This window comes from Salvelinus alpinus, chromosome 6, assembly GCF_045679555.1.
Source record: "Salvelinus alpinus chromosome 6, SLU_Salpinus.1, whole genome shotgun sequence".
NCBI classification, from domain to species: Eukaryota; Metazoa; Chordata; class Actinopteri; order Salmoniformes; family Salmonidae; genus Salvelinus; species Salvelinus alpinus.
The window spans coordinates 68,318,991-68,342,156 of record NC_092091.1 but is presented as its reverse complement, the minus strand read 5'-3'; the positions used below and the strand labels follow the sequence as shown (position 1 = coordinate 68,342,156).

The window sequence follows — 23,166 nt, the reverse complement described above, 5'->3', positions numbered from 1 at the left end:
CAAAGTCTCTATTTCAGCATGTCTCACACGCTGACACTGCGCACCATTGTCAAAGCTAGAGAACTGCAAAGATGTTAGCCATTAACCCATCGCTTCCTTTTACTGAAAGGTTGAAAAGAGAAAGGTATTTGCAGTGGTGGCATCAGAGATGGAAGAGATATTCTACTCCCTTATTTTTGTTTCATATGTTAGTCAATGAGCTGAGTAGACCAGACCCAAATGCTATCGCATTGGTGTCTATGGGAGAGCCACCCCCTTAAGTAGACAGGAACTGACCATTCTTTCAATGGTACACAGCCTGAGTGAAGCATCTTCATTTATCCTCATCTTTGGAGGCATTACAGGATATTGGGTCTGATTCTGGAACATCCTCTTCTCCACTAGAGGGTGCTCTGTCTCCATCTCTGTATAGATATGTCTTCCCCTCAATGTCGAAACTGAGCGTATCAATATTTATCCCAGGCAACCCTAATTGATGAATCCCATAAAGAGACATGAGACATTTTTAATATGTAGCGTAGGACCGTTCATTCTACACTTTTTAATTATTTGAAGTGGTACACTTAAAATCATGACCTTTGTACATGACAAAATCCTTCACATTGGAACAAAAAAAATATAAAAACAGCGTAAAAATATACAGAGCAAAAAGTTCTAAACATCGTTAAAAAAAAATAAGCTTTTGGAGTGTGCTGACGATGAGTGCAGGAGTGGCACAGAAAAAAGGCAGACAACATGCTTATGGAATTAAAAAGGGAAGATGTTGTAAATGTAATTTGTTCCTGATAAAACAAAGTGCGTGTGCTCTACAGTTCAGTATGCAGGCTAAACTACCACACAAATTAAATCTAAACAGTGCTTTCCTTAGTGAATTTACAGAAGTACATCTAGTCAGATAAAGCTTTCACCACCATTCATATTTCATTCCAGTGCAAGTGTGGGTTATCCTGAAGAGGCTGCAACTAATCTTTCCAACTCTAGAAGTACAGTCACTTCTTCATTGTAGCTAACAGATGCTACCTGTCTTACCCATTGTTTCTAGTGTAAATTAGCGGCTAATAGATTAGCAGCGAGTAACACTGCACCACAGATTGCTGTTAGCCTCTAACTCATTAGCCGCTAGGCTAATGGACTAACAGAACTCTACAACGACTGAGCAGTGTTTTCCTCGGGGACTGTGACAGGCCACTCCTGGACTGGGCTGGTGGTCTGTAAGACTTAAACATCATGATACGTAGTAGTCTAACTGGTTTAGCGATTATTAGTAACATGTATACATGACTTCATATAAAGTACAGCAAGCTCAGCTAATACATGTACAGTACACACCACATCTCTGCCTGAATTCCTTTTGAGGTCAAAGGTCAATAAAGCCCTTTTTGTCCTTCCCTGGTCCCTCTGCTGAACAGAATCTTCTAACCCTAAAGATAAAACAGGTTGTTGACATCTGGTAAAATACATTACTAAGAGCAGTTTTTTTTCTTTTTTTCCTTTTTCTTTTTTAACTCTTTCAGTATTGCACACAAATGTTAGACTTTTCAGTTCTAGCAGACTGTCATTCTTGTCACCCAACAAAGAGGAGAAGACTGGGTTCTCACGTACATTTACATGACATGTTTCCCTGTTTTCCGAAGCAGTCAACCTACAGAGCAAGAGTCAGTCTCTAAATTCTCTCTTTTCCATTGAGGCATTAGTTACCCAGACAGGGAGATCTCATAGTCGCTAGGGAACAGTAGGGAGCACCCCACTTTCCTCACATTCTTGGCATTGGTGATACGTGCGGCCACCTCCACTGGCTTCTCAAAGTAAAGCACCAGGGCCTGCTCAGTGAGCACCGATGCCAGGAACTGCTCAAAGGTGATGGCCCAGTCTTTATCTATGCTGGTGCTGTGAGGCAGCCCCCCATCTCTGCCATGGGGCCCACCTTCACCGTGAGGCCCGTTCCCTCCCCCTCCACCATGGGGCCTGTTCTCGCTGCGCACCAGGACCGTGTCGTCATTAATGTCCTCGCAGTGAAGCTTGTCGTCGAGCTCATGGGAGCCGCCGCTGAGCACAGAGTAGGACGACATGGACGTGTCGTCTTTGGTCTCGTCATCTGAGATGAGCATGGAGGACGATGTCCCTGTGTCCTTCGGGGACGAGTCCTCCAGCTTAATGTCCTCCATGGCAGACAGCTGCTCGCCCTTGCCGTCCCTCTTCGCAGGGCCACACGGCCTGGCCTGGCTCTCCTCCCCCTCTCCCTGGCCCCTCTGCTGGAAGACACCCCCAGGCTTGGTCCCTCCATCTTGGGCTGGCCCACTGGTTTTGGCCTCCTCTGGATCGTCCTGGTCCTGCTCCTCCTGGTCCTTGGAATGGCAGAAGAGCTTGCCCACCTCGCCCATCTCCAGCAGCAGGCTGGTGACGGTGGCCGTGGCGTGGTACAGCTCCTGCTCCTGGGCGTCCTCGCTGAACATGTTGTACAGTGTCTTGCACAGCTCTATGAACTGGCTCTGAAGGAGAGAGAGGGGAAGACATACAGGTTAGACTGGGAAGGAAGATGAGGTAGATTCATTGGCACGACACACACAACTTCATACACAGCCACATTGATCAAGTGGACTCCACTGACTACCCCTGAGGAGGTGGAGTGGTTATTAATGCTTTTACCTGGTTGAGTTTGGGCAGATCCTTCATGTTGTCCAGCTTGTTCTTGGTGCCCTGGTTCCACAGCCTCAGGTAGTGGCGGTAGTCAGGGGTGTGCAGTTTCTTCACTGTAGAAACAGAGGTGGCCGTTAAGAGTTAAAGCTAGCAGCCTGGCACGCTTTGACTATTTATAGGAGGCCATAACAACAACTAATGTATGTGTTGTTGTCAAGGAGACAGTGTTTAATGAATTAGAGAACATGCACAAATAATGCCCTCAATAAACTGAAGTGGCATGCAGGCCTAGCTTGGGGACCATTTAACATGCGACACTTCCAGTTGCACTTTGAAACTGTTCAATTCTATTAGGAATCTATTGCTTTAATGGGAATGTTATTGTCTGGAAAATCAGTAAGTATATCGTCCCTAATCAGCAACCGTAGACAATTTTTGCCCCAAGAAAACATGATACATAGAAAAGTAACTGTGCTTCCCCTTTTCATCCCAGAGTTTTGGGATGTGTGCACACACGTGTGTGTGGAGTCAAATATGGTTTGAAATAATTTCAAATAGGAGGGAGATGAGAGAGAGAGCGAGAGGTGAGATGAGGGAGAGGGAGGAGGTGAGCTGAAAGAGGTGAGCTGAAAGAGAGGGAGGAGGGAGAGAAAGGATGAAGATGTGAGGAGGGAGAAAGAGGTAGGGGCCAAGATGAAGGTGGAAGGAGACTGCACCAGCAGAGGCCATACCACTGCCCCAGCCCTAAAGACCAACGGTGGTGCAAGTGTCTGGGCCTGTTGAGACACCAACAGGGACTGTACCTGAATGATCAGCTGAGAGCCCACCCCTCCTTGCCCTCTCTGTGAGTAGTAGCACCAGGTTTGGATTCAATTCCATTTCAGTGTAGTCAATTCAGGAAGTATTTTTTTCTCATAGGAGGAAATTAGGAAATTGGAATTGATATTGGAATTTTTGTTTACTTCCTGTATTGACTGAGTTTAAATGGAATTGAACCCAACCCTGTTAGCTACAGCTAACTTCCTTACAGTGAGATAAGTGTTCTTGAGGTACAGTAAATAAAGGCCTTTGCAACAAAAAAAAGGAACATGAACAGTAGACCTTGTGGCTTAAGGTACTATCATTTAGATTGGAGCATTTACAAACTAGCGATAGATATCTATGTCTCATAACTGTTTTATAGCAGTGCGTACCTTTCTCAGTCTTGAACGTGACCCTGACAAAGCCATCATCCTTCTCGCTCTTGCACTTGGGGTCAAGGCCTGGAGGAAGGGAAAGGTCAAGAGTGCAAAGGTCAAAGGACACATTAAGAAAGTTATCTGAAGAAGAAAAAAAAAAAAGGTGAGCGCCATGAGTTGACTGTGATTTTGGGCACATAAGGCTCTGGTCAACATTAGTGGACTATATAGGGAAAAGGGTGCAATTTGGGGTGCAAACATTGTGTAACCGCTGGCGTGTTGATGAGGACATGGCCTACCATTGGTTTCCGGGGTGATGTCCTCAAAGAAGTACTGGGTGGCCTCGAAGGCAGAGTCTGGCTCCTCCTGCTCATGGGTCACCTCTGGGAGGGGACAGGAAGATACAACATTTTGGGCCTTATCATTTTTATTATAATTGATAGCATTTATATAGCGCCTTTCCAGATGCTCAAAGTGCTGTAAGGGGCGTTATCATAATGCCTCAAATACTGCAGTTGAAAAAGTGCAATATAAATTGTATCAATTTATCATTATCTTTCCATCGAGGCCTCACACATCCCAATGTTTGATCATAAGTCTGAAATCAATGCCTTTATCAGTCATTTCTGTATCCTCTTCTTGCTAAACATCTGTTAGTTCTCAACATATATCATTCTGCCAGAGACCATATTTCCATGTTTCCTTGTGGCTGGCAAAGGAAAAAAGCTAACCCCATCATTCCGAGAACCAAAACAATAGCTGCTTCAGGCTTTGCTGTTATACAGGGAATTAACGGGAGCTGAGCCAGAGAGCCATGAAAGCTCTTCTGATTGAGAGGTAGATTTCCAGCCGAGTTAAAATACTGCTGTGTGAGTCTTGAGAAGGGAAGCTGCGGTTGGTGCTCCATATGCTCAACCAAGCGAGGGAGAGAACAAAATAATTCATCTTTCCTCCTTTACAGTAAATAAATCCAATCCCCTATCCTTAAAACAGCCTCCCCCTCACTCAGTTATGACAGCATATAAGGAGTATAGATTTCCCTCTGGACTTCTTTCCCTCTCTGTGAACAGTACACACACACATACTTACCAGGAATCACATGCATCTTGTACAGGAGCTTCAGTTTCTCAGTCAGATCCCCGTGGCATAAAACACCTGAAATACACCATAGATGCGATAATTTGTCATAACATTTCATTATGTCTATATAGACTTAATATCCATTTTGACCAGTTGCTACAATAATTTGTCAACTTCTATTTGATACACCCCCTCACCCACCTCCACCAATACTCACTCAGTCCACTAATAAACTCCCGGAAATTAATCAGAGAGTCTCCGTTATGGTCCAGGAGCCTGAAGAAGCGCAGGGCCAGGGGGTCTGCGTGGGCCCCGTTGACAGGGGCCCAGGGGAAGAGCAGGGAGAACAGCCCGCTGAACTGCTCCAGGTCGATGCGGTACTGCTCCAGGTAGGGCAGGCTGGGGTCGTGGCGCTCCGTGGGGTTGCTGCCACCCGTTCCGCCCCAATAGCAGCTGGTCAGGTGTTCCGCCTGGAGAATGAAGATGGTAGAAATAGATTTGATAGATTCAATTATAGAAATAGATTCAACAGGGTTTTAATGTGAATGAAAGAAATATTACATCTATATAGCAGTTTTCTAGAAAATGTTGAAGTATAAAGAAGCGAGGTGGAATGAGACCAAATGGTGATACCTATGCTACATGTGGGAAAATGTGGTCGCCCACGGTGAGGAAATGCATATAGATACGGCTGAATTGCTTTGCACAATGTTTCTAATGGATAAGTACTTGATATCAACAGAGAACAATGTGAACATTGCACAACATTGGGTATTAAAAGTTCTCTACTTCTCACATCTTATACCAGCACCCCTGACCATCAGAACTGTGCTGAAGTCTCATCCGTCTTTCTCCATGTCCTCTAACAGGACTGAGCAGTGAGCGTCCGTTGTGTTAATGGATGAAGAGTAAAATGCTGTTGCCAGGGTTTTAGGTCTGTCTCTATGGATATTAAGTCCCGGCTCCAATTATAGCCCATAATTCAGCGTTGCCGTGGCAGCAGGGCACTATGTGAGAGCTAGGAGAACTGAGACGCCCTTCCATAGAGAAAGGGAGGCTGAGGAAAAGCAATACAGGAAGAGATGAGTTCCTTTAAGTTCCTATTGGTTAGAGGTCAGTTCCTTTAAGTTCCTATTGGCTACAGCATGGCTGTCACTCACCTTGAACAGAACGTAGAGCTCCTCCAGTTCGTCGATGCTGAATGCAGTCTCCGTGACAATGGTTCTGACCTGAAAGAGAACAGTGGATTTAGGAGCTGTGTGAGGAGATCAGAACTAACCAGCATTGAATACAATCAGTAACACACACTCCTAAACCTCTAAAGAACATCCCTGAGTGCAGAAACAATGGCTTAAAATGACTTGAAATCCTCCACACCCAACATCTGGTGTACCATACAGTGTGTGTAATAGCAGGGGTCGTTACCACGTTGCGTTTGGTGGTGTCCTCGATGGTCTGAATGACCCTTAGCCTCTGTTTGAAGCGCATCTGCTCGATCACGTCTGCCCGGATGGAGCCAAACTTCTACAAACAGCCACACGGGACCGAGAGAGAGAGGTCAACACTGCTGCTATCCTACGGCTGGGATATTCACTGAGACTGCATAATCACCAGCCAGAGTAAAGGTCAAAACAGAGTGACAGTTCTACCAGTGAATACATATGGGTCTAGGAAGCAGGGTTGGGCTGAATTCCATTTCAACTTAATTGACTGAATTGAAATGGAATTGACCCCATCTCTGACAGATTGAAGGAATGATTGAATGACGGGTGGATGGGCAGTGCCCTGGTCATGGTGCGAAGACTCACCTCGTAGGAGCTGCGGACCAGCTTGAAAATGTCCACCTCTGGGTGGGGATCCCCATCGTCTGTCAGCAGGGAGTGCAGGTGGGGGATGGGAGGCAGGGTGCTGTCCTTATTGGTCACGCTGTCCAGGTACCTACACACAAATGTGTCACACAACCAAATCCTTTATACTGACAGCTTATCAATATCAAGCTTTAATTGAATTAAGAAGTGTTCTTATTGCAGTGTTTCAAAACAAGATGATCTCTCGTGTCACTTCCGCCAACACAATTTGACCTTTGACCCGACTCATGGGGTCTGCTCTTTGAGTGAAAAACTAAAGTAGCATGACTGACCAGCAAACCCATGTTGAATGACCTAATTGGTTATGGTTAGGATTAAGGTCAGGGCAAAGGTTAGTGTTTTAGTTTAGGTTCAGGTTAGGTTAGGTTCAGTGTTCCAGTCATGAGTTTGCCTACCAGTCATGTCCCTTTAGTCCAGGGCTGTTCCAATTCTGGTACTGCAGTGCTAAAACCCTTCTGGTTTCATCAGACCTGGTGCACCAGGTGAATACAATTAACTACCAGGTAGAAACAAATCAAGCAGTGTTTCTGCCCTCCAGGACCGAAATTGAAAAGCCCTGTTTTAGTATCTTTGGCCCCTTGTCAGTCTTCCACCCCCACCCGTCCTCACTTTCCCAGCACGGTCATGGCCTCTCCATCGTCCTTTGCCCCCAGCAGCTGGTGGATGTTGGCGTGCAGCACGCTGAGCGCCAGCTGGAAGATGACCTTGATGCCCTCGTAGAAGAAGCAGTCGACCACCACCACAGCACTCTCGAAGGGCATGACACTGAGGAACAGGGTGAGGAACCAGGAGAGGGAAATGGTAGAGATGACTCCCAGGTCCTGCATGCAGTCGTAGAGTTCAGGGACGTACTCCCTGGCCAGCTCCTCAAAAACACCCTGGTCTACCAGAGCTCCTGGAGAAGAGGAAGTGGGAGGTTAGCAAGACAGAAAAAAGAGGCCTATGCCGGACACTGATACAGTAAGAGGGAGAACGATACCAACAGATATACACAAAGACTGAGGGACACATACACAGATCTGAACACAAAACATAAAATAGAGACACTGAGACCAAGTTAAAAACGCAGAGGCAAACACACCAGTCGACCACAAAGCCACCCATTGCCCTACTACAGCCTCATTCCAGAAGCTTCCAACTGACCTACGACCCTGGTGTTGTAGTAGTCAGGCAGCATCCGCTCACACAGAGCCACCAGCAGCCAGAAGGCCTCCTCCTCTTTAGCATACAGCAGCAGCACCGACGTCACAATGTTCATGGCCTAGGAAGAACCACCAAGATTATTCAGAATAATACATTCAACTTCTATAGCGTTTTTCTTTACAGAATCTTAAAACCCTTCAAAAAGCAAAACAAGAATCAAAATAAACAGCTATGTGACAGTAGGTCTTTTCAGCCTGAGTTAAACGTCTTCAGAGTATCAAGCTGCCAACAGATGGACCGGCAGTCAAGAGGGAACCGCATGGCTTCGACCCGCAGGGGGAACCAAGATTAGGGACCCGCGGGGGAGTCAGGACAGCTATAGAAGTGGCAAACTACTATGTGACTTAACCCTTTATAAACTGAAGCGCAGTGTGAATGATTGTGTTGTAAAATAAGTGTGTATGTGTGTGTGTGTAACAAGCTCACGGTCTCACTGCAGAATCAGATGTTTGTCCACAAACATAACATTTTGAAGATTAGGCATTCATTCCGAATGGTTAAGTTAAGGGTTAAGGTTTGGGATAGACAAAAATAGTGCTTAGCACTGGGATTGAACACGCGACTTTCAGAGCCGGAGCTCGCAGTTTACGCCCATCCGCCATCCCTGTCCACAGGACTTAAAGGTAATAGCGCCAACATTGCCCCTAGAGGCCGGTTTTGAAGTAATCTCATGACGTCCTGCTTACCTGGACGGACGTCTAATTGGCAGTGGATCTTGAGCGACAGGACTGGTGCGTCTGTGTGCGTACACTATATACCATGTGTGTATACTATATACCATGTGTGTACCTGGCAGTAGCCTATGTTGGGGTTTCTGAAGGCGTAGGCAGTAAGGACCCTTCGTAGGGCAGCGATCCCCATCTCGTTCTGGAAGGCTGGGTGTTCAGGGAGGGAGCGGTGCAGGTCTCTCTCGATCTCCTCCGTCGCCAGGTTGTACTTCCCCATAGACTTCTCTACCAGGTCCTCATAGTAGCCAGGGTGGGTCGCCATCTCATTGATCGCCCCTGGGGGGGAGGGGGGGGGGGGAATATAGTGACCACAGTTAGTATAGCGTTAAACGAGGCCCACTGGCACCAGAACATCAGCCAATTGCTGTTTAAAAAAATTGGTCTGGTGAAACAAAGTTAATGTCAGGCCCACCTTTCAACCAACAGCCTTAGGAGAATTGCTAACAAACGGATGTTCCAGTTTTCAGGGGGAAATGGAAAGAGAGCCTGTGATGCGACTTCCGCATTTGGACGTTAACAAGGCAACGCTCCATCTGGACTCCTCCACATTTACTGGATTGGATGAACAGTGCAGAAGAGAACCTCCCCCCAAAAGTTATGTTTTGATTCTCTTCAAGACCATATATGGGATCTAGTTTCAGGCGTTTATTTTACATCTGGCTAAGTTAGGCTAGCATTGCAATGGCATTGCATATTCAATGTAATCAGTTTCAGAAATGGTTAGAGTGATGAAACCAGAACTCAAGACATGCCATCTCTACTAACGGACGGATGTGGCAAGCAGCCAGTAGACATGCAGTTGTAAGCCTTTCACTCTCACTTTAGGCAGAATCCCTTCTACACTGAAACCTTAGTGCCTTTATAACCCTCCCCCTCCCGTACTCCCAGCTGTGGAAGCAGCAACAACAACACAGGCTAAACCATTAAGAGGGGGGGGGGGGGGGTCCTGGGTAAAAGTCTGTTGAATCAGACCACCCTCAAACTCACTCTTCTAGCGCAGTCAAACTCAGGCTTATCAACTGTTCCCACTGTGACAGTGAGTGTGAGTAGAGGGACAAGTATAGAGGTTGCATTCAAATGCTGCATCTTCTTCCACATAAAAACACAGCTAGCGAGCTTCGCCAACAGAGACGCTAGGCTAACATGTAAACACACCAGTCCCTCCAGGAAGTGCAGATGTATGGCTGCCATGGCGACTGCGGAAGGTACCACAAGTAGGTCACTAGGGGACGGAAAGAGCAGGTAGATAGTCGCTAATTGTTAGTGCTGTCGTGTGGGTGCAAGGCATTTCCTCCAGGAAGAAGAATAAAACATTGTTTGGTGATCTTCGCAGTGACTCTCCCTGTAGGCCAACTGGTTCTTCAGGTTTATTTATATAGGTCAGCTTTTCACAGCTACGGTGGTCACAATGTAGGCCTACGTCTCTAACACAACCCCTACATAAGCTGCTGTGTTTGTAAAGCCTGGTTAAACCAGACTGACAGTGTTCAGTTTGGCGTACAATAAGCAGACTATAGAATGTGTGCTCTCACTGTAATATGCTGTAGCAGTGGACGTGAAGGACGCAGCCCAGTTACGGGTTAGATACTGCTGCTCAGGCAGGAGATGGGAATGGAATGCGTTGCCAAGGCCAAGCTAATGCATGTTTAATGAGGCTACCCAAATCCATATGTACACTGAAAGAATAGCTAATATTTGACTGTCAATACTTCTAATACACCTGGATGATGAACCATTCTGTGCTCATACCACAAAGGGGGGTTTGGGAAAACCCCAAACCTGATGTGTTTTTACTGTTGTTTTTCCTCCTGTGGTAACAATAACTATAGTAATGAGATGTGTGGTCCCACCACACGATGCTGAATGCAGGTTAGGAGTTGGTGTATGAGCACGTAGTACTGTCTATCTGTGGTCTTTGAGCGTGTGTATCAGCACGGCTTGTGGAGATACAGAATGAGTGAAAGTCGAGTATATGAATGTCAAGAACCGGGGGGCATAATGTCATATACAAATGACTATGTACAGTGAATGTGAGAGTGTATTGTGAGATCATGCCCACGTCTGACTGTTTGTGAGAACGCGTGCGACTGTTGGCCTCACCAGAGAAGAGCAGCCACAGCTCTCCCCTCATGTTCTCTGGGATGCCTTTAAGCACCAGGTCCTTGGTCTTCTCTGTACGGTACATACACACCCCCTGGCCGTACTCGGTGAAGTGGTTCTTCCACGCCTGTTCCTTCAGGAACTCCTTGGCCTGGGGAAATATTGAAATTGACAGTTAATAATCTTGCATGTGTTAGAAAAAGAAAAAAAGAGAAATGTCATAAGAGACACATTTCATGCCAGTAAAGCTCCCCTTAGAGAGAACTACAGAATGTTCAAGGACAGAGAGAGCGAGAGAAAGAAAGTAGACACCCTTGTAACAGCTGAGCCAACAACCCGACTTCTCTGCAGAAAGCAAAAAAAAAAGCACAAAAAAAATGACTAGCCTCGTACGAACCATCCTAATCTGGCACGCTTACATTGTTTCAATACACGCAGAATGTAAGCTCGAGAGATCAGGATGGTTCGTAGGAGTCAAAAAAAAAATCCCACCTCATTAAATAACGAGCCAGAGAACCTTCAAAGCCTAAACAATATTTCTAACTTTGGACACAGACGTATGTAGCACAAATACTCCCCAAGAGGTCTGAGGAACTTCATTAAGGCTTTATTTACTTCAATTAACTCGGATCTAATATACTTTCCACACACTCCCCCTCCATTGGTCTACATCAGCAACTTCCCTGCAGGCCTTTGAACTGTGCAATGCAAAGCCAGCTGGAGGTTAGAGCAGGAACAGAACACACTGACTGCAACCCAAGCATTGTTTTAGATCAAGGTTGAGACACTGATGGCGCCGATAGACATGGCCGCTCTGTTTCTGGCTCCTAAGCAACTTTGTTTTGTATTGTTAGATATTACCGCACTGTTGGAGCTCGGATCACAAGCACTTCGCTATACCCGCAATCACATCTGCTAAATAGGTGTACGCAAGCAAAACAATTTGATTTGAGGCTTGAGAAAAGCCTCAGGTTATTACATGCAGAAAATTGGATTCCCAATGTCTTATTCAGCATGTAGGTATATACACGCAATTACAGTTTGTTACAATATTTTGTCACTGTAAATAAGAGTTTAACTCAATTCATTTAGTCCCAGTTCAGTTCCATCAATCATGTGCAATCTTTCCAATTCTCTACTATAGCAATAGAGCATCTTCTTGTGTTCGACCACATGTTTATTTAACTAGGCAAGTCATTTAAGAACAAATTCGTATTTACAATGACATTCCTAACCCGACCAAACCCTAACCCGGACGACGCTGGGCCAATTGTGCACCGCCCTATGGGACTCCCAATCACAGCCGGTTGTGATACAGCCTGGAATCGAACCAGGGCCTGTAGTGACACCTCTAGCACTGAGATGCAGTGCCTTAGACCGCTGCGCCACTCAGGAGCCCCCAACATGTGAACAGAACTGCATATTCCGTGACCATTCAATGACCGTACCAGTTTGGGGTTGAACTCCTCCGGCGAGCGGCGGCGGTACATTGTCATGAGGGCCTGGGTGGCGGTGGGCACGCTGTTGTCATTGAGGTTAAACTGGCGCTCACCCTCGGAGGAGCCCTCTGAGCCCAGACTGCTGCGCTGGGGACTGCTGGAGAGGAGAGAGCCCTGCTGGGAGTACAACTAGAGGAGAGAGAGACAGATTCAGGATCAGAATTAGGAGATTGTTAACGCAGTCAATTATCATGAATTTATCATAACAACTGTTCCGAGACCTGTGATGAGATGCCATACTAATATTACTGAGAATACACCTGGTGGAGAGCAGAACAAGTCCAGGATCAGGGTAAGGATAGTTAATGCAGTGTGCTTTATGATAAGAGCTGATCAGAGACCTGTGATAATAATCATGCTAAAGTATTTACTGAAGACCTGAAGTAGAGGGAGACTTATCAGCAAACTTGGGGAGCAGTTGTGGAAGAGTATAGACCTAAATTATGTACAACATCCTAGATATACAATGACATAGATGTGCCCTCACCTCATCGTCGGAGCTGTTCACACTCCCGGTGATCTCCCTCTCGAAGTAGATCTTGGAGGTGGTCTGCTGCAGGAAGTCAGAGATCCTCTGGACCAGGAAGTCCCGGTCCTTGAGGTTGGCGAACAGGAAAGTCATCCTGTTCTTGGTGCTGATGGACACTGAGCTGGGCAAAAAGTTGGAGCTGTCCGCCTTCTCCACTATCGTCACCTGGGAGGGACAGAGACACAGAGGTCTGTCACAACAGATATGTCATTTATGTATCAGTCACAACAGGTATGTCAGTCACAATAGATGTCAGTCATATGTCAGACAACAGATATGCCAGTCATAACAAATAAAATGTTATTGGTCACATACACATATTTAGCAGATGTTATTGCAGGTGTAGTGCAATGCTTGTGTTCCTAGCTCCAACACTGCAGTAGTATCTAACAATTCACAACAATACACACAAATCTAAAGTAAAAGAATGGAGTTAAGATATTAGGACGAGCAATGTCAGAGTGGCATTGACTAAAATACTAGTAAATTGAATACAGTATAAAATATATTATATGAGATGAGTAATGCAGTAAGTAAACATTATTCAAGTGACCAGTGATTCCATGTATATTGGGCAGCAGCCTCTAAGGTGCAGGGTTGATTAATCAAGGTGCAGGGTTGTGTCAGACAACAGACATGCCAGTCACAACAGACATGCCAGTCACATGTCAGTCATAAGATATGGGGATGCAACACAAGATATAAATCTCCTATTTCATATGAGAAAGTGTTCGATGTAGAACACGAATTACAGTAACCCATCGCATGTGTATTGATTTATTTCCCCATCTAACCACTTAGGCCAATATTCTCATGTGCAATGACCAAAGGCCAACATACCATACCAAGCACACAATAGGTCTCACCATATCAACAGTTCAAACCACATACTAGGTGACTGAATTGATTCAGTGCCACACATCGTAACACTAGACGTCGATCCACATTCTGCCCTGCCAGCGATTGGTAGTTTAAGATGGCTGATGGGGATAGGATTTGACAGGGGGGGGGGAATCCTGATCGACAAGGCAATGGCTGGGCGAGGGGCAGCCAGTGACTAAAGCAGATTGGGAGTGACAGCCCCTACCAGAGTGTTAAGCCGGCTGCTGCTCTTTCTAACTGCCCTGCTAGTACACCCCCTACAGCAGCACAACTTGTCAAAGGTAACCTTTCTTTCCTGATGGAAAATCTCAAATCTATAGTGCTCCCACATTGACTTATGTCTTAGCATCATCCAACATTGTCACAAAAGTCTAGCTCAACGGTCACCAACCCGAAATCCCAGAGAGCTCCAGTCAATGCAGACTACTGCTCCGGGTCAACACTAAGCTCCAGGACTACGGTCAATCACCAGAGTCTGTACCCAGCCAGACTCACCTCTCTTAGGGGGATGATGAGGCTGCACAGGGTCTCCTCCTTGGAAGTGAAGCAGATGTAGTTAGTGGAGACAAACATCTGGCCCAGGATGTGCATCTTGTTGAAGGGGGTCCAAAGGGTGCAGCCCGTGTGTCCGTCCAGCTTCTCATCCTTGGGCAGACGGAACAAGGCCCGGTAACGCTCGCTCTTAGCCCTGGCATCCAGGTCCCTGGGTGAGACAGCAAGGTTCAAGAGATTGTCTAGTCTAGTGACTGTCAAGAATCTAATTCGGAACATAATCTGTTGTCTTTAAATAGCAGCAGTAAATTGAGACTAACTGTCGGTGCAGTTCTTGACACAAACCGGTGCGTCTGGCACCTACTACCATAACCTGTTCAAAAGGCACTTAAATCTATTGTCTTGCCCATTCACCCTGTGAATAGCACACATACACAATCCATGACTCAACTGTCTCAAGGCTTGAAAATCCTTCTTTAACCTTTCTCCTCCACTTCAGTCTATATCTTGGAAAGAGCAGGCATTCTTAATGTTTTGTACCCAGTGTATTTCCATACACATTTATGTATTCCAAATACATTTGTAAATGTATGTCACACATTAAAATACATTTGGCCAATGTTTTATATTTCCCATGTATCCTAAAATGCATCCCAAAAACTATTTCAAATGTTTTCTTTCCTTTGTATGAAAAATAAAATAAAATCAGGTCAATGGAGTGAAAGAGCAATTTGCAAACAAGTATGACAGTATAATACTACAATAGACATCTAGATGGGGCAACAGTTACTACTACAATAGACATCTGGATGGGGCAACAGTTACTACTACAATAGACATCTAGATGGGGCAACAGTTACTACTACAATAGACATCTAGATGGGGCAACAGTTACTACTACAATAGACATCTAGATGGGGCAACAGTTACTACTACAATAGACATCTAGATGGGGCAACAGTTACTACTACAATAGACATCTAGATGGGGCAACGGTTACTACTACAATAGACATCTATATAGGGCAACAGTTACTACTACAATATACATCTAGATGGGGCAACAGTTACTACTACAATAGACATCTAGATGGGGCAACAGTTACTACTACAATAGACATCTAGATGGGGCAACAGTTACTACTACAATAGACATCTAGATGGGGCAACAGTTACTACTACAATAGACATCTAGATGGGGCAACAGTTACTACTACAATAGACATCTAGATGGGGCAACAGTTACTACTACAATAGACATCTATATAGGGCAACAGTTACTACTACAATAGACATCTAGATGGGGCAACAGTTACTACTACAATAGACATCTAGATGGGGCAACAGTTACTACTACAATAGACATCTAGATGGGGCAACAGTTACTACTACAATAGACATCTAGATGGGGCAACAGTTACTACTACAATAGACATCTAGATGGGGCAACAGTTACTACTACAATAGACATCTAGATGGGGCAACAGTTACTACTACAATAGACATCTAGATGGGGCAACAGTTACTACTACAATAGACATCTAGATGGGGCAACAGTTACTACTACAATAGACATCTGGATGGGGCAACAGTTACTACTACAATAGACATCTAGATGGGGCAACAGCTGCTACTAAATAGACATCTAGATGGGGCAACAGTTACTACTACAATAGACATCTAGATGGGGCAACAGCTGCTACTAAATAGACATCTGGATGGGGCAACAGTTACTACTACAATAGACATCTGGATGGGGCAACAGTTACTACTACAATAGACATCTAGATGGGGCAACAGTTGCTACTACAATAGACATCTAGATGGGGCAACAGTTACTACTACAATAGACATCTAGATGGGGCAACAGTTACTACTACAATAGACATCTAGATGGGGCAACAGTTACTACTACAATAGACATCTAGATGGGGCAACAGTTACTACTACAATAGACATCTAGATGGGGCAACAGTTACTACTACAATAGACATCTAGATGGGGCAACAGTTACTACTACAATAGACATCTAGATGGGGCAACAGTTACTACTACAATAGACATCTAGATGGGGCAACAGTTACTACTACAATAGACATCTAGATGGGGCAACAGTTACTACTACAATAGACATCTAGACGGGGCAACAGTTACTACTACAATAGACATCTAGATGGGGCAACAGTTACTACTACAATAGACATCTAGATGGGGCAACAGTTACTACTACAATAGACATCTATATAGGGCAACAGTTACTACTACAATAGACATCTAGATGGGGCAACAGTTCCTACTACAATAGACATCTAGATGGGGCAACAGTTACTACTACAATAGACATCTAGATGGGGCAACAGTTACTACTACAATAGACATCTAGATGGGGCAACAGTTACTACTACAATAGACATCTAGATGGGGCAACAGTTACTACTACAATAGACATCTAGATGGGGCAACAGTTACTACTACAATAGACATCTAGATGGGGCAACAGTTACTACTACAATAGACATCTAGATGGGGCAACAGTTACTACTACAATAGACATCTAGATGGGGCAACAGTTACTACTACAATAGACATCTAGATGGGGCAACAGTTACTACTACAATAGACATCTAGATGGGGCAACAGTTACTACTACAATAGACATCTAGATGGGGCAACAGTTACTACTACAATAGACATCTAGATGGGGCAACAGTTACTACTACAATAGACATCTAGATGGGGCAACAGTTACTACTACAATAGACATCTAGATGGGGCAACAGTTACTACTACAATAGACATCTAGATGGGGCAACAGTTACTACTACAATAGACATCTGGATGGGGCAACAGTTACTACTACAATAGACATCTAGATGGGGCAACAGTTACTACTACAATAGACATCTAGACGGGGCAACAGTTGCTACTACAATAGACATCTAGATGGGGCAACAGTTACTACTACAATAGACATCTAGATGGGGCAACAGTTGCTACTACAATATACATCTAGATGGGGCAACAGTTGCTACTACAATAGACATCTAGATGGGGCAACAGTTACTACTACAATAGACATCTAGATGGGGCAACAGTTGCTACTACAATATACATCTAGATGGGGCAACAGTTGCTACTACAATAGACATCTAGATGGGGCAACAGTTGCTACTACAATATACATCTAGATGGGGCAACAGTTGCTACTACAATATACATCTAGATGGGGCAACAGTTGCTACTACAATAGACATCTATATAGGGCAACAGCTGCTACTACAATAGACATCTATATAGGGCAACAGTTACTACTACAATAGACATCTATATAGGGCAACAGCTGCTACTACAATAGACATCTATATAGGGCAACAGCTGCTACTACAATAGACATCTATATAGGGCAACAGTTGCTACTACAATAGACATCTATATAGGGCAACAGCTGCTACTAAATAGACATCTATATAGGGCAACAGTTGCTACTACAATAGACATCTATATAGGGCAACATTTGCTACTACAATAGACATCTATATAGGGCAACAGTTACTACTACAATAGACATCTATATAGGGCAACAGTTACTACTACAATAGACATCTAGATGGGGTAACAGCTACTACTACAATAGACATCTATATAGGGCAACAGCTGCTACTACAATAGACATCTATATAGGGCAACAGTTACTACTACAATAGACATCTAGATGGGGTAACAGCTACTACTACAATAGACATCTATATAGGGCAACAGCTGCTACTACAATAGACATCTATATAGGGCAACAGTTACTACTACAATAGACATCTATATAGGGCAACAGCTGCTACTACAATAGACATCTATATAGGGCAACAGTTACTACTACAATAGACATCTATATAGGGCAACAGCTGCTACTAAATAGACATCTATATAGGGCAACAGTTGCTACTACAATAGACATCTAGATGGGGCAACGGTTACTACTACAATAGACATCTAGATGGGGCAACAGTTACTACTATAATAGACATCTAGATGGGGCAACGGTTACTACTACAATAGACATCTAGATGGGGCAACGGTTACTACTACAATAGACATCTAGATGGGGCAACAGTTACTACTACAATAGACATCTAGATGGGGCAACAGTTACTACTACAATATACATCTAGATGGGGCAACAGTTACTACTACAATAGACATCTAGATGGGGCAACAGTTGCTACTACAATAGACATCTAGATGGGGCAACAGTTACTACTACAATAGACATCTAGATGGGGCAACAGTTACTACTACAATAGACATCTAGATGGGGCAACAGTTACTACTACAATAGACATCTAGATGGGGCAACAGTTACTACTACAATAGACATCTAGATGGGGCAACAGTTACTACTACAATAGACATCTAGATGGGGCAACAGTTACTACTACAATAGACATCTAGATGGGGCAACAGTTACTACTACAATAGACATCTAGATGGGGCAACAGTTACTACTACAATAGACATCTAGATGGGGCAACAGTTACTACTACAATAGACATCTAGATGGGGCAACAGTTACTACTACAATAGACATCTAGATGGGGCAACAGTTACTACTACAATAGACATCTAGATGGGGCAACAGTTACTACTACAATAGACATCTAGACGGGGCAACAGTTACTACTACAATAGACATCTAGACGGGGCAACAGTTCCTACTACAATAGACATCTAGACGGGGCAACAGTTACTACTACAATAGACATCTAGATGGGGCAACAGTTACTACTACAATAGACATCTAGATGGGGCAACAGTTACTACTACAATAGACATCTAGATGGGGCAACAGTTACTACTACAATAGACATCTAGATGGGGCAACAGTTACTACTACAATAGACATCTAGATGGGGCAACAGTTACTACTACAATAGACATCTAGATGGGGCAACAGTTACTACTACAATAGACATCTAGATGGGGCAACAGTTACTACTACAATAGACATCTAGATGGGGCAACAGTTACTGCTACAATAGACATCTAGATGGGTCAACAGTTACTACTACAATAGACATCTAGACGGGGCAACAGTTACTACTACAATAGACATCTAGATGGGGCAACAGTTACTACTACAATAGACATCTATATAGGGCAACAGTTACTACTACAATAGACATCTAGATGGGGCAACAGTTACTACTACAATAGACATCTAGATGGGGCAACAGTTACTACTACAATAGACATCTAGATGGGGCAACAGTTACTACTACAATAGACATCTAGATGGGGCAACAGTTACTACTACAATAGACATCTAGATGGGGCAACAGTTACTACTACAATAGACATCTAGATGGGGCAACAGTTACTACTACAATAGACATCTAGATGGGGCAACAGTTACTACTACAATAGACATCTAGATGGGGCAACAGTTACTACTACAATAGACATCTAGATGGGGCAACAGTTACTACTACAATAGACATCTAGATGGGGCAACAGTTACTACTACAATAGACATCTAGATGGGGCAACAGTTACTACTACAATAGACATCTAGATGGGGCAACAGTTACTACTACAATAGACATCTAGATGGGGCAACAGTTACTACTACAATAGACATCTAGATGGGGCAACAGTTACTACTACAATAGACATCTAGATGGGGCAACAGTTACTACTACAATAGACATCTAGATGGGGCAACAGTTACTACTACAATAGACATCTAGATGGGGCAACAGTTACTACTACAATAGACATCTAGATGGGGCAACAGTTACTACTACAATAGACATCTAGATGGGGCAACAGTTACTACTACAATAGACATCTAGCTGGGGCAACAGTTACTACTACAATAGACATCTAGATGGGGCAACAGTTACTACTACAATATACATCTAGATGGGGCAACAGTTGCTACTAGAATAGACATCTAGATGGGGCAACAGTTGCTACTACAATAGACATCTAGATGGGGCAACAGTTACTACTACAATAGACATCTAGATGGGGCAACAGTTACTACTACAATAGACATCTATATAGGGCAACAGTTACTACTACAATAGACATCTATATAGGGCAACAGTTACTACTACAATAGACATCTATATAGGGCAACAGCTGCTACTACAATAGACATCTATATAGGGCAACAGTTACTACTACAATAGACATCTATATAGGGCAACAGTTACTACTACAATAGACATCTATATAGGGCAACAGCTGCTACTACAATAGACATCTATATAGGGCAACAGTTACTACTACAATAGACATCTATATAGGGCAACAGTTACTACTACAATAGACATCTATATAGGTCAACAGTTACTACTACAATAGACATCTATATAGGGCAACAGTTACTACTACAATAGACATCTAGATGGGGCAACAGTTACTACTACAATAGACATCTATATAGGTCAACAGTTACTACTACAATAGACATCTAGATGGGGCAACAGTTACTACTACAATAGACATCTAGATGGGGCAACAGTTACTACTACAATAGACATCTATATAGGTCAACAGTTACTACTACAATAGACATCTATATAGGTCAACAGTTACTACTACAATAGACATCTAGATGGGGCAACAGTTACTACTACAATAGACATCTATATAGGTCAACAGTTACTACTACAATAGACATCTAGATGGGGCAACAGCTGCTACTACAATAGACATCTATATAGGGCAACAGTTACTACTACAATAGACATCTAGATGGGGCAACAGTTACTACTACAATAGACATCTAGATGGGGCAACAGTTACTACTACAATAGACATCTAGATGGGGCAACAGTTACTACTACAATAGACATCTAGATGGGGCAACAGTTACTACTACAATAGACATCTAGATGGGGCAACAGTTACTACTACAATAGACATCTAGATGGGGCAACAGTTACTACTACAATAGACATCTAGATGGGGCAACAGTTACTACTACAATAGACATCTAGATGGGGCAACAGTTACTACTACAATAGACATCTAGATGGGGCAACAGTTACTACTACAATAGACATCTAGATGGGGCAACAGTTACTACTACAATAGACATCTAGATGGGGCAACGGTTACTACTACAATAGACATCTAGATGGGGCAACGGTTACTACTACAATAGACATCTAGATGGGGCAACAGTTACTACTACAATAGACATCTATATAGGGCAACAGTTACTACTACAATATACATCTAGATGGGGCAACAGTTACTACTACAATAGACATCTAGATGGGGCAACAGTTACTACTACAATAGACATCTAGATGGGGCAACAGTATGGGTAGTGGTTAGAAAGTTGGAATCTGTCTTGAGGGTAATACATTTGAAAGTCTTGGGCCAATGACGCAAGCTTGGGTGTTCAAAGTTAATAGCGCCAGTAAAAGTTGAGCTGTACCTAAAAGGATTATGACAAAGTCGTGCTGTAGATTTAAAGAATGCAAAAGTGGCTGTGAGCCAAACTACTAGAAAGGAAGCCCGTTTTAATATACTACTAACACCTCCTCAGCTGCTTTTCCTTCAGGCATGTTGGAACAAGACTATACATTTCTTTCCTCTGAAGTCATTTTAGTTGTTTGTTGGTGGTCTTATGTAGTCATTGAGTTAAGTCTTGGTATATTGTTTATTAAACTGTGTAAAACTTACAACGCCATGCAACCACATGGAATGGTTGTGAATGGTTATAGGTCACCCGCAGCAAAGAATGTTGTGCAGCATTATAAATGACTACATCATGACTAAACTTACTGCATCTCCCCAGAAACCAATCCTCCTCAACTATCAACCGAACCTATTGAGGGGAGATCAACAAAAATCTCTCAACTACAACATCCAGCCTCACCAAACCTTCCCAGAACCTCCCCAGAACCCCCTCCATCAAACCTCACCTCTTGAGGGCAGACACCTTTTTGGGTGTCTTCCTCTTGAGTTTGGGCAGAGAGCGGTCCTGCTCAAAGCCCTTGTTGTCAAGGAGCTGTCTCATGGCGATGTTGGCCAGCTGCTCCATCAGCTTGAAGGTCTCGTTGATGTTGAGGAAGACCGAGAAGACGTGCTCAGTCACCCGAGTGCTCACCTTGGCCCGAGGAATGGAAGCATGAATGAAGGTTAGAGGGGTGTGTGGATGGACAAAAGAGACGTTAAAGCGATGGTAACATGCAGTATAGTTGATATCATTTACAAGGCTCACCTTGACTGCATCGGGGAGGAGGAGGGTGGCGCTTTTCTCCAGCTGGGTGATGTCGGCCCAGCGGATCACCAGCTTGGCTGAGGGGGGAAGAAAGAGGGCGAGAGAGACAGAGAGGGAAAGATAGATGGTTGCCTTTATTCATTTTTTTGGTTGCATAAAAGCTGATCGTTTCAAATATACATCACTTCATCTTAAAAAATACATTGTATCCACCCAGAAAAATATCAAGGGGTTGTACTATTTTTGGGACTTCTGAAGGGTCTTCAAAAGCTATGCATAATCGGTATGTAGTACCCACCAGTGATGCAGTGGTGTGTGTACCTGTGCCAGCATGCCAGTGGTCCCTACCTTCTTTCCCCAGCAGGTAAGAGTAGAAGCAGATGTGGTTGATGCTGAGGTAGAGCCAGCCCTGCCGGGGCACACGGCCCTTCCAGTAGCTACAGGAGTAGTAGTTGACCAGCTTCTCCTCTTCAGGCATGCCAAACAGCTTACGGAACGTACAGATGGCCTCCTTGAATTTGTCAGTGTCATCGTCCTCCTTCACGTCGTGGTTCTTGTTGTACTCGGCGATAATACCCTGGGGCAAGAGAGAAATAGAGGGAGTGAAGGACTTTGAGAGAGAAAATCAATAAAAAAGTTCAACAATTCATTTTAAAATAGAGATAGCAAGAAAGTGAGAGAGTGAGTGGCAGACAAAGTGAGAGAACAAAATAAATCTTATCTGGCTAGCTTTTG

General features: G+C 44.0%; 1 protein-coding gene across 1 annotated transcript in view; it reads right to left on the bottom strand.

Annotated features, from left to right (window-relative positions):
- Positions 1 to 502: 502 nt before the first annotated feature.
- tbc1d9 (TBC1 domain family, member 9 (with GRAM domain)) overlaps positions 503 to 23,166 on the bottom strand; it is a 34,377-nt gene continuing 11,713 nt past the window's right edge. The window contains exons 4-22 of the mRNA XM_071407541.1: positions 22,780 to 23,008; positions 22,432 to 22,508; positions 22,133 to 22,317; positions 14,200 to 14,407; positions 12,781 to 12,987; positions 12,243 to 12,422; positions 10,795 to 10,945; positions 8,756 to 8,970; positions 7,907 to 8,024; positions 7,373 to 7,658; positions 6,704 to 6,833; positions 6,321 to 6,419; positions 6,056 to 6,124; positions 5,113 to 5,365; positions 4,905 to 4,970; positions 4,115 to 4,198; positions 3,831 to 3,899; positions 2,647 to 2,750; positions 503 to 2,489 (exon numbers count right to left, since the gene is read on the bottom strand). Of these exons, the coding sequence (XP_071263642.1) occupies positions 1,695 to 2,489; positions 2,647 to 2,750; positions 3,831 to 3,899; positions 4,115 to 4,198; positions 4,905 to 4,970; positions 5,113 to 5,365; positions 6,056 to 6,124; positions 6,321 to 6,419; positions 6,704 to 6,833; positions 7,373 to 7,658; positions 7,907 to 8,024; positions 8,756 to 8,970; positions 10,795 to 10,945; positions 12,243 to 12,422; positions 12,781 to 12,987; positions 14,200 to 14,407; positions 22,133 to 22,317; positions 22,432 to 22,508; positions 22,780 to 23,008 (3,525 nt within the window). The 3' untranslated portion in view covers positions 503 to 1,694. The remainder of the gene's footprint in view (positions 2,490 to 2,646; positions 2,751 to 3,830; positions 3,900 to 4,114; positions 4,199 to 4,904; positions 4,971 to 5,112; positions 5,366 to 6,055; positions 6,125 to 6,320; positions 6,420 to 6,703; positions 6,834 to 7,372; positions 7,659 to 7,906; positions 8,025 to 8,755; positions 8,971 to 10,794; positions 10,946 to 12,242; positions 12,423 to 12,780; positions 12,988 to 14,199; positions 14,408 to 22,132; positions 22,318 to 22,431; positions 22,509 to 22,779; positions 23,009 to 23,166) is intronic.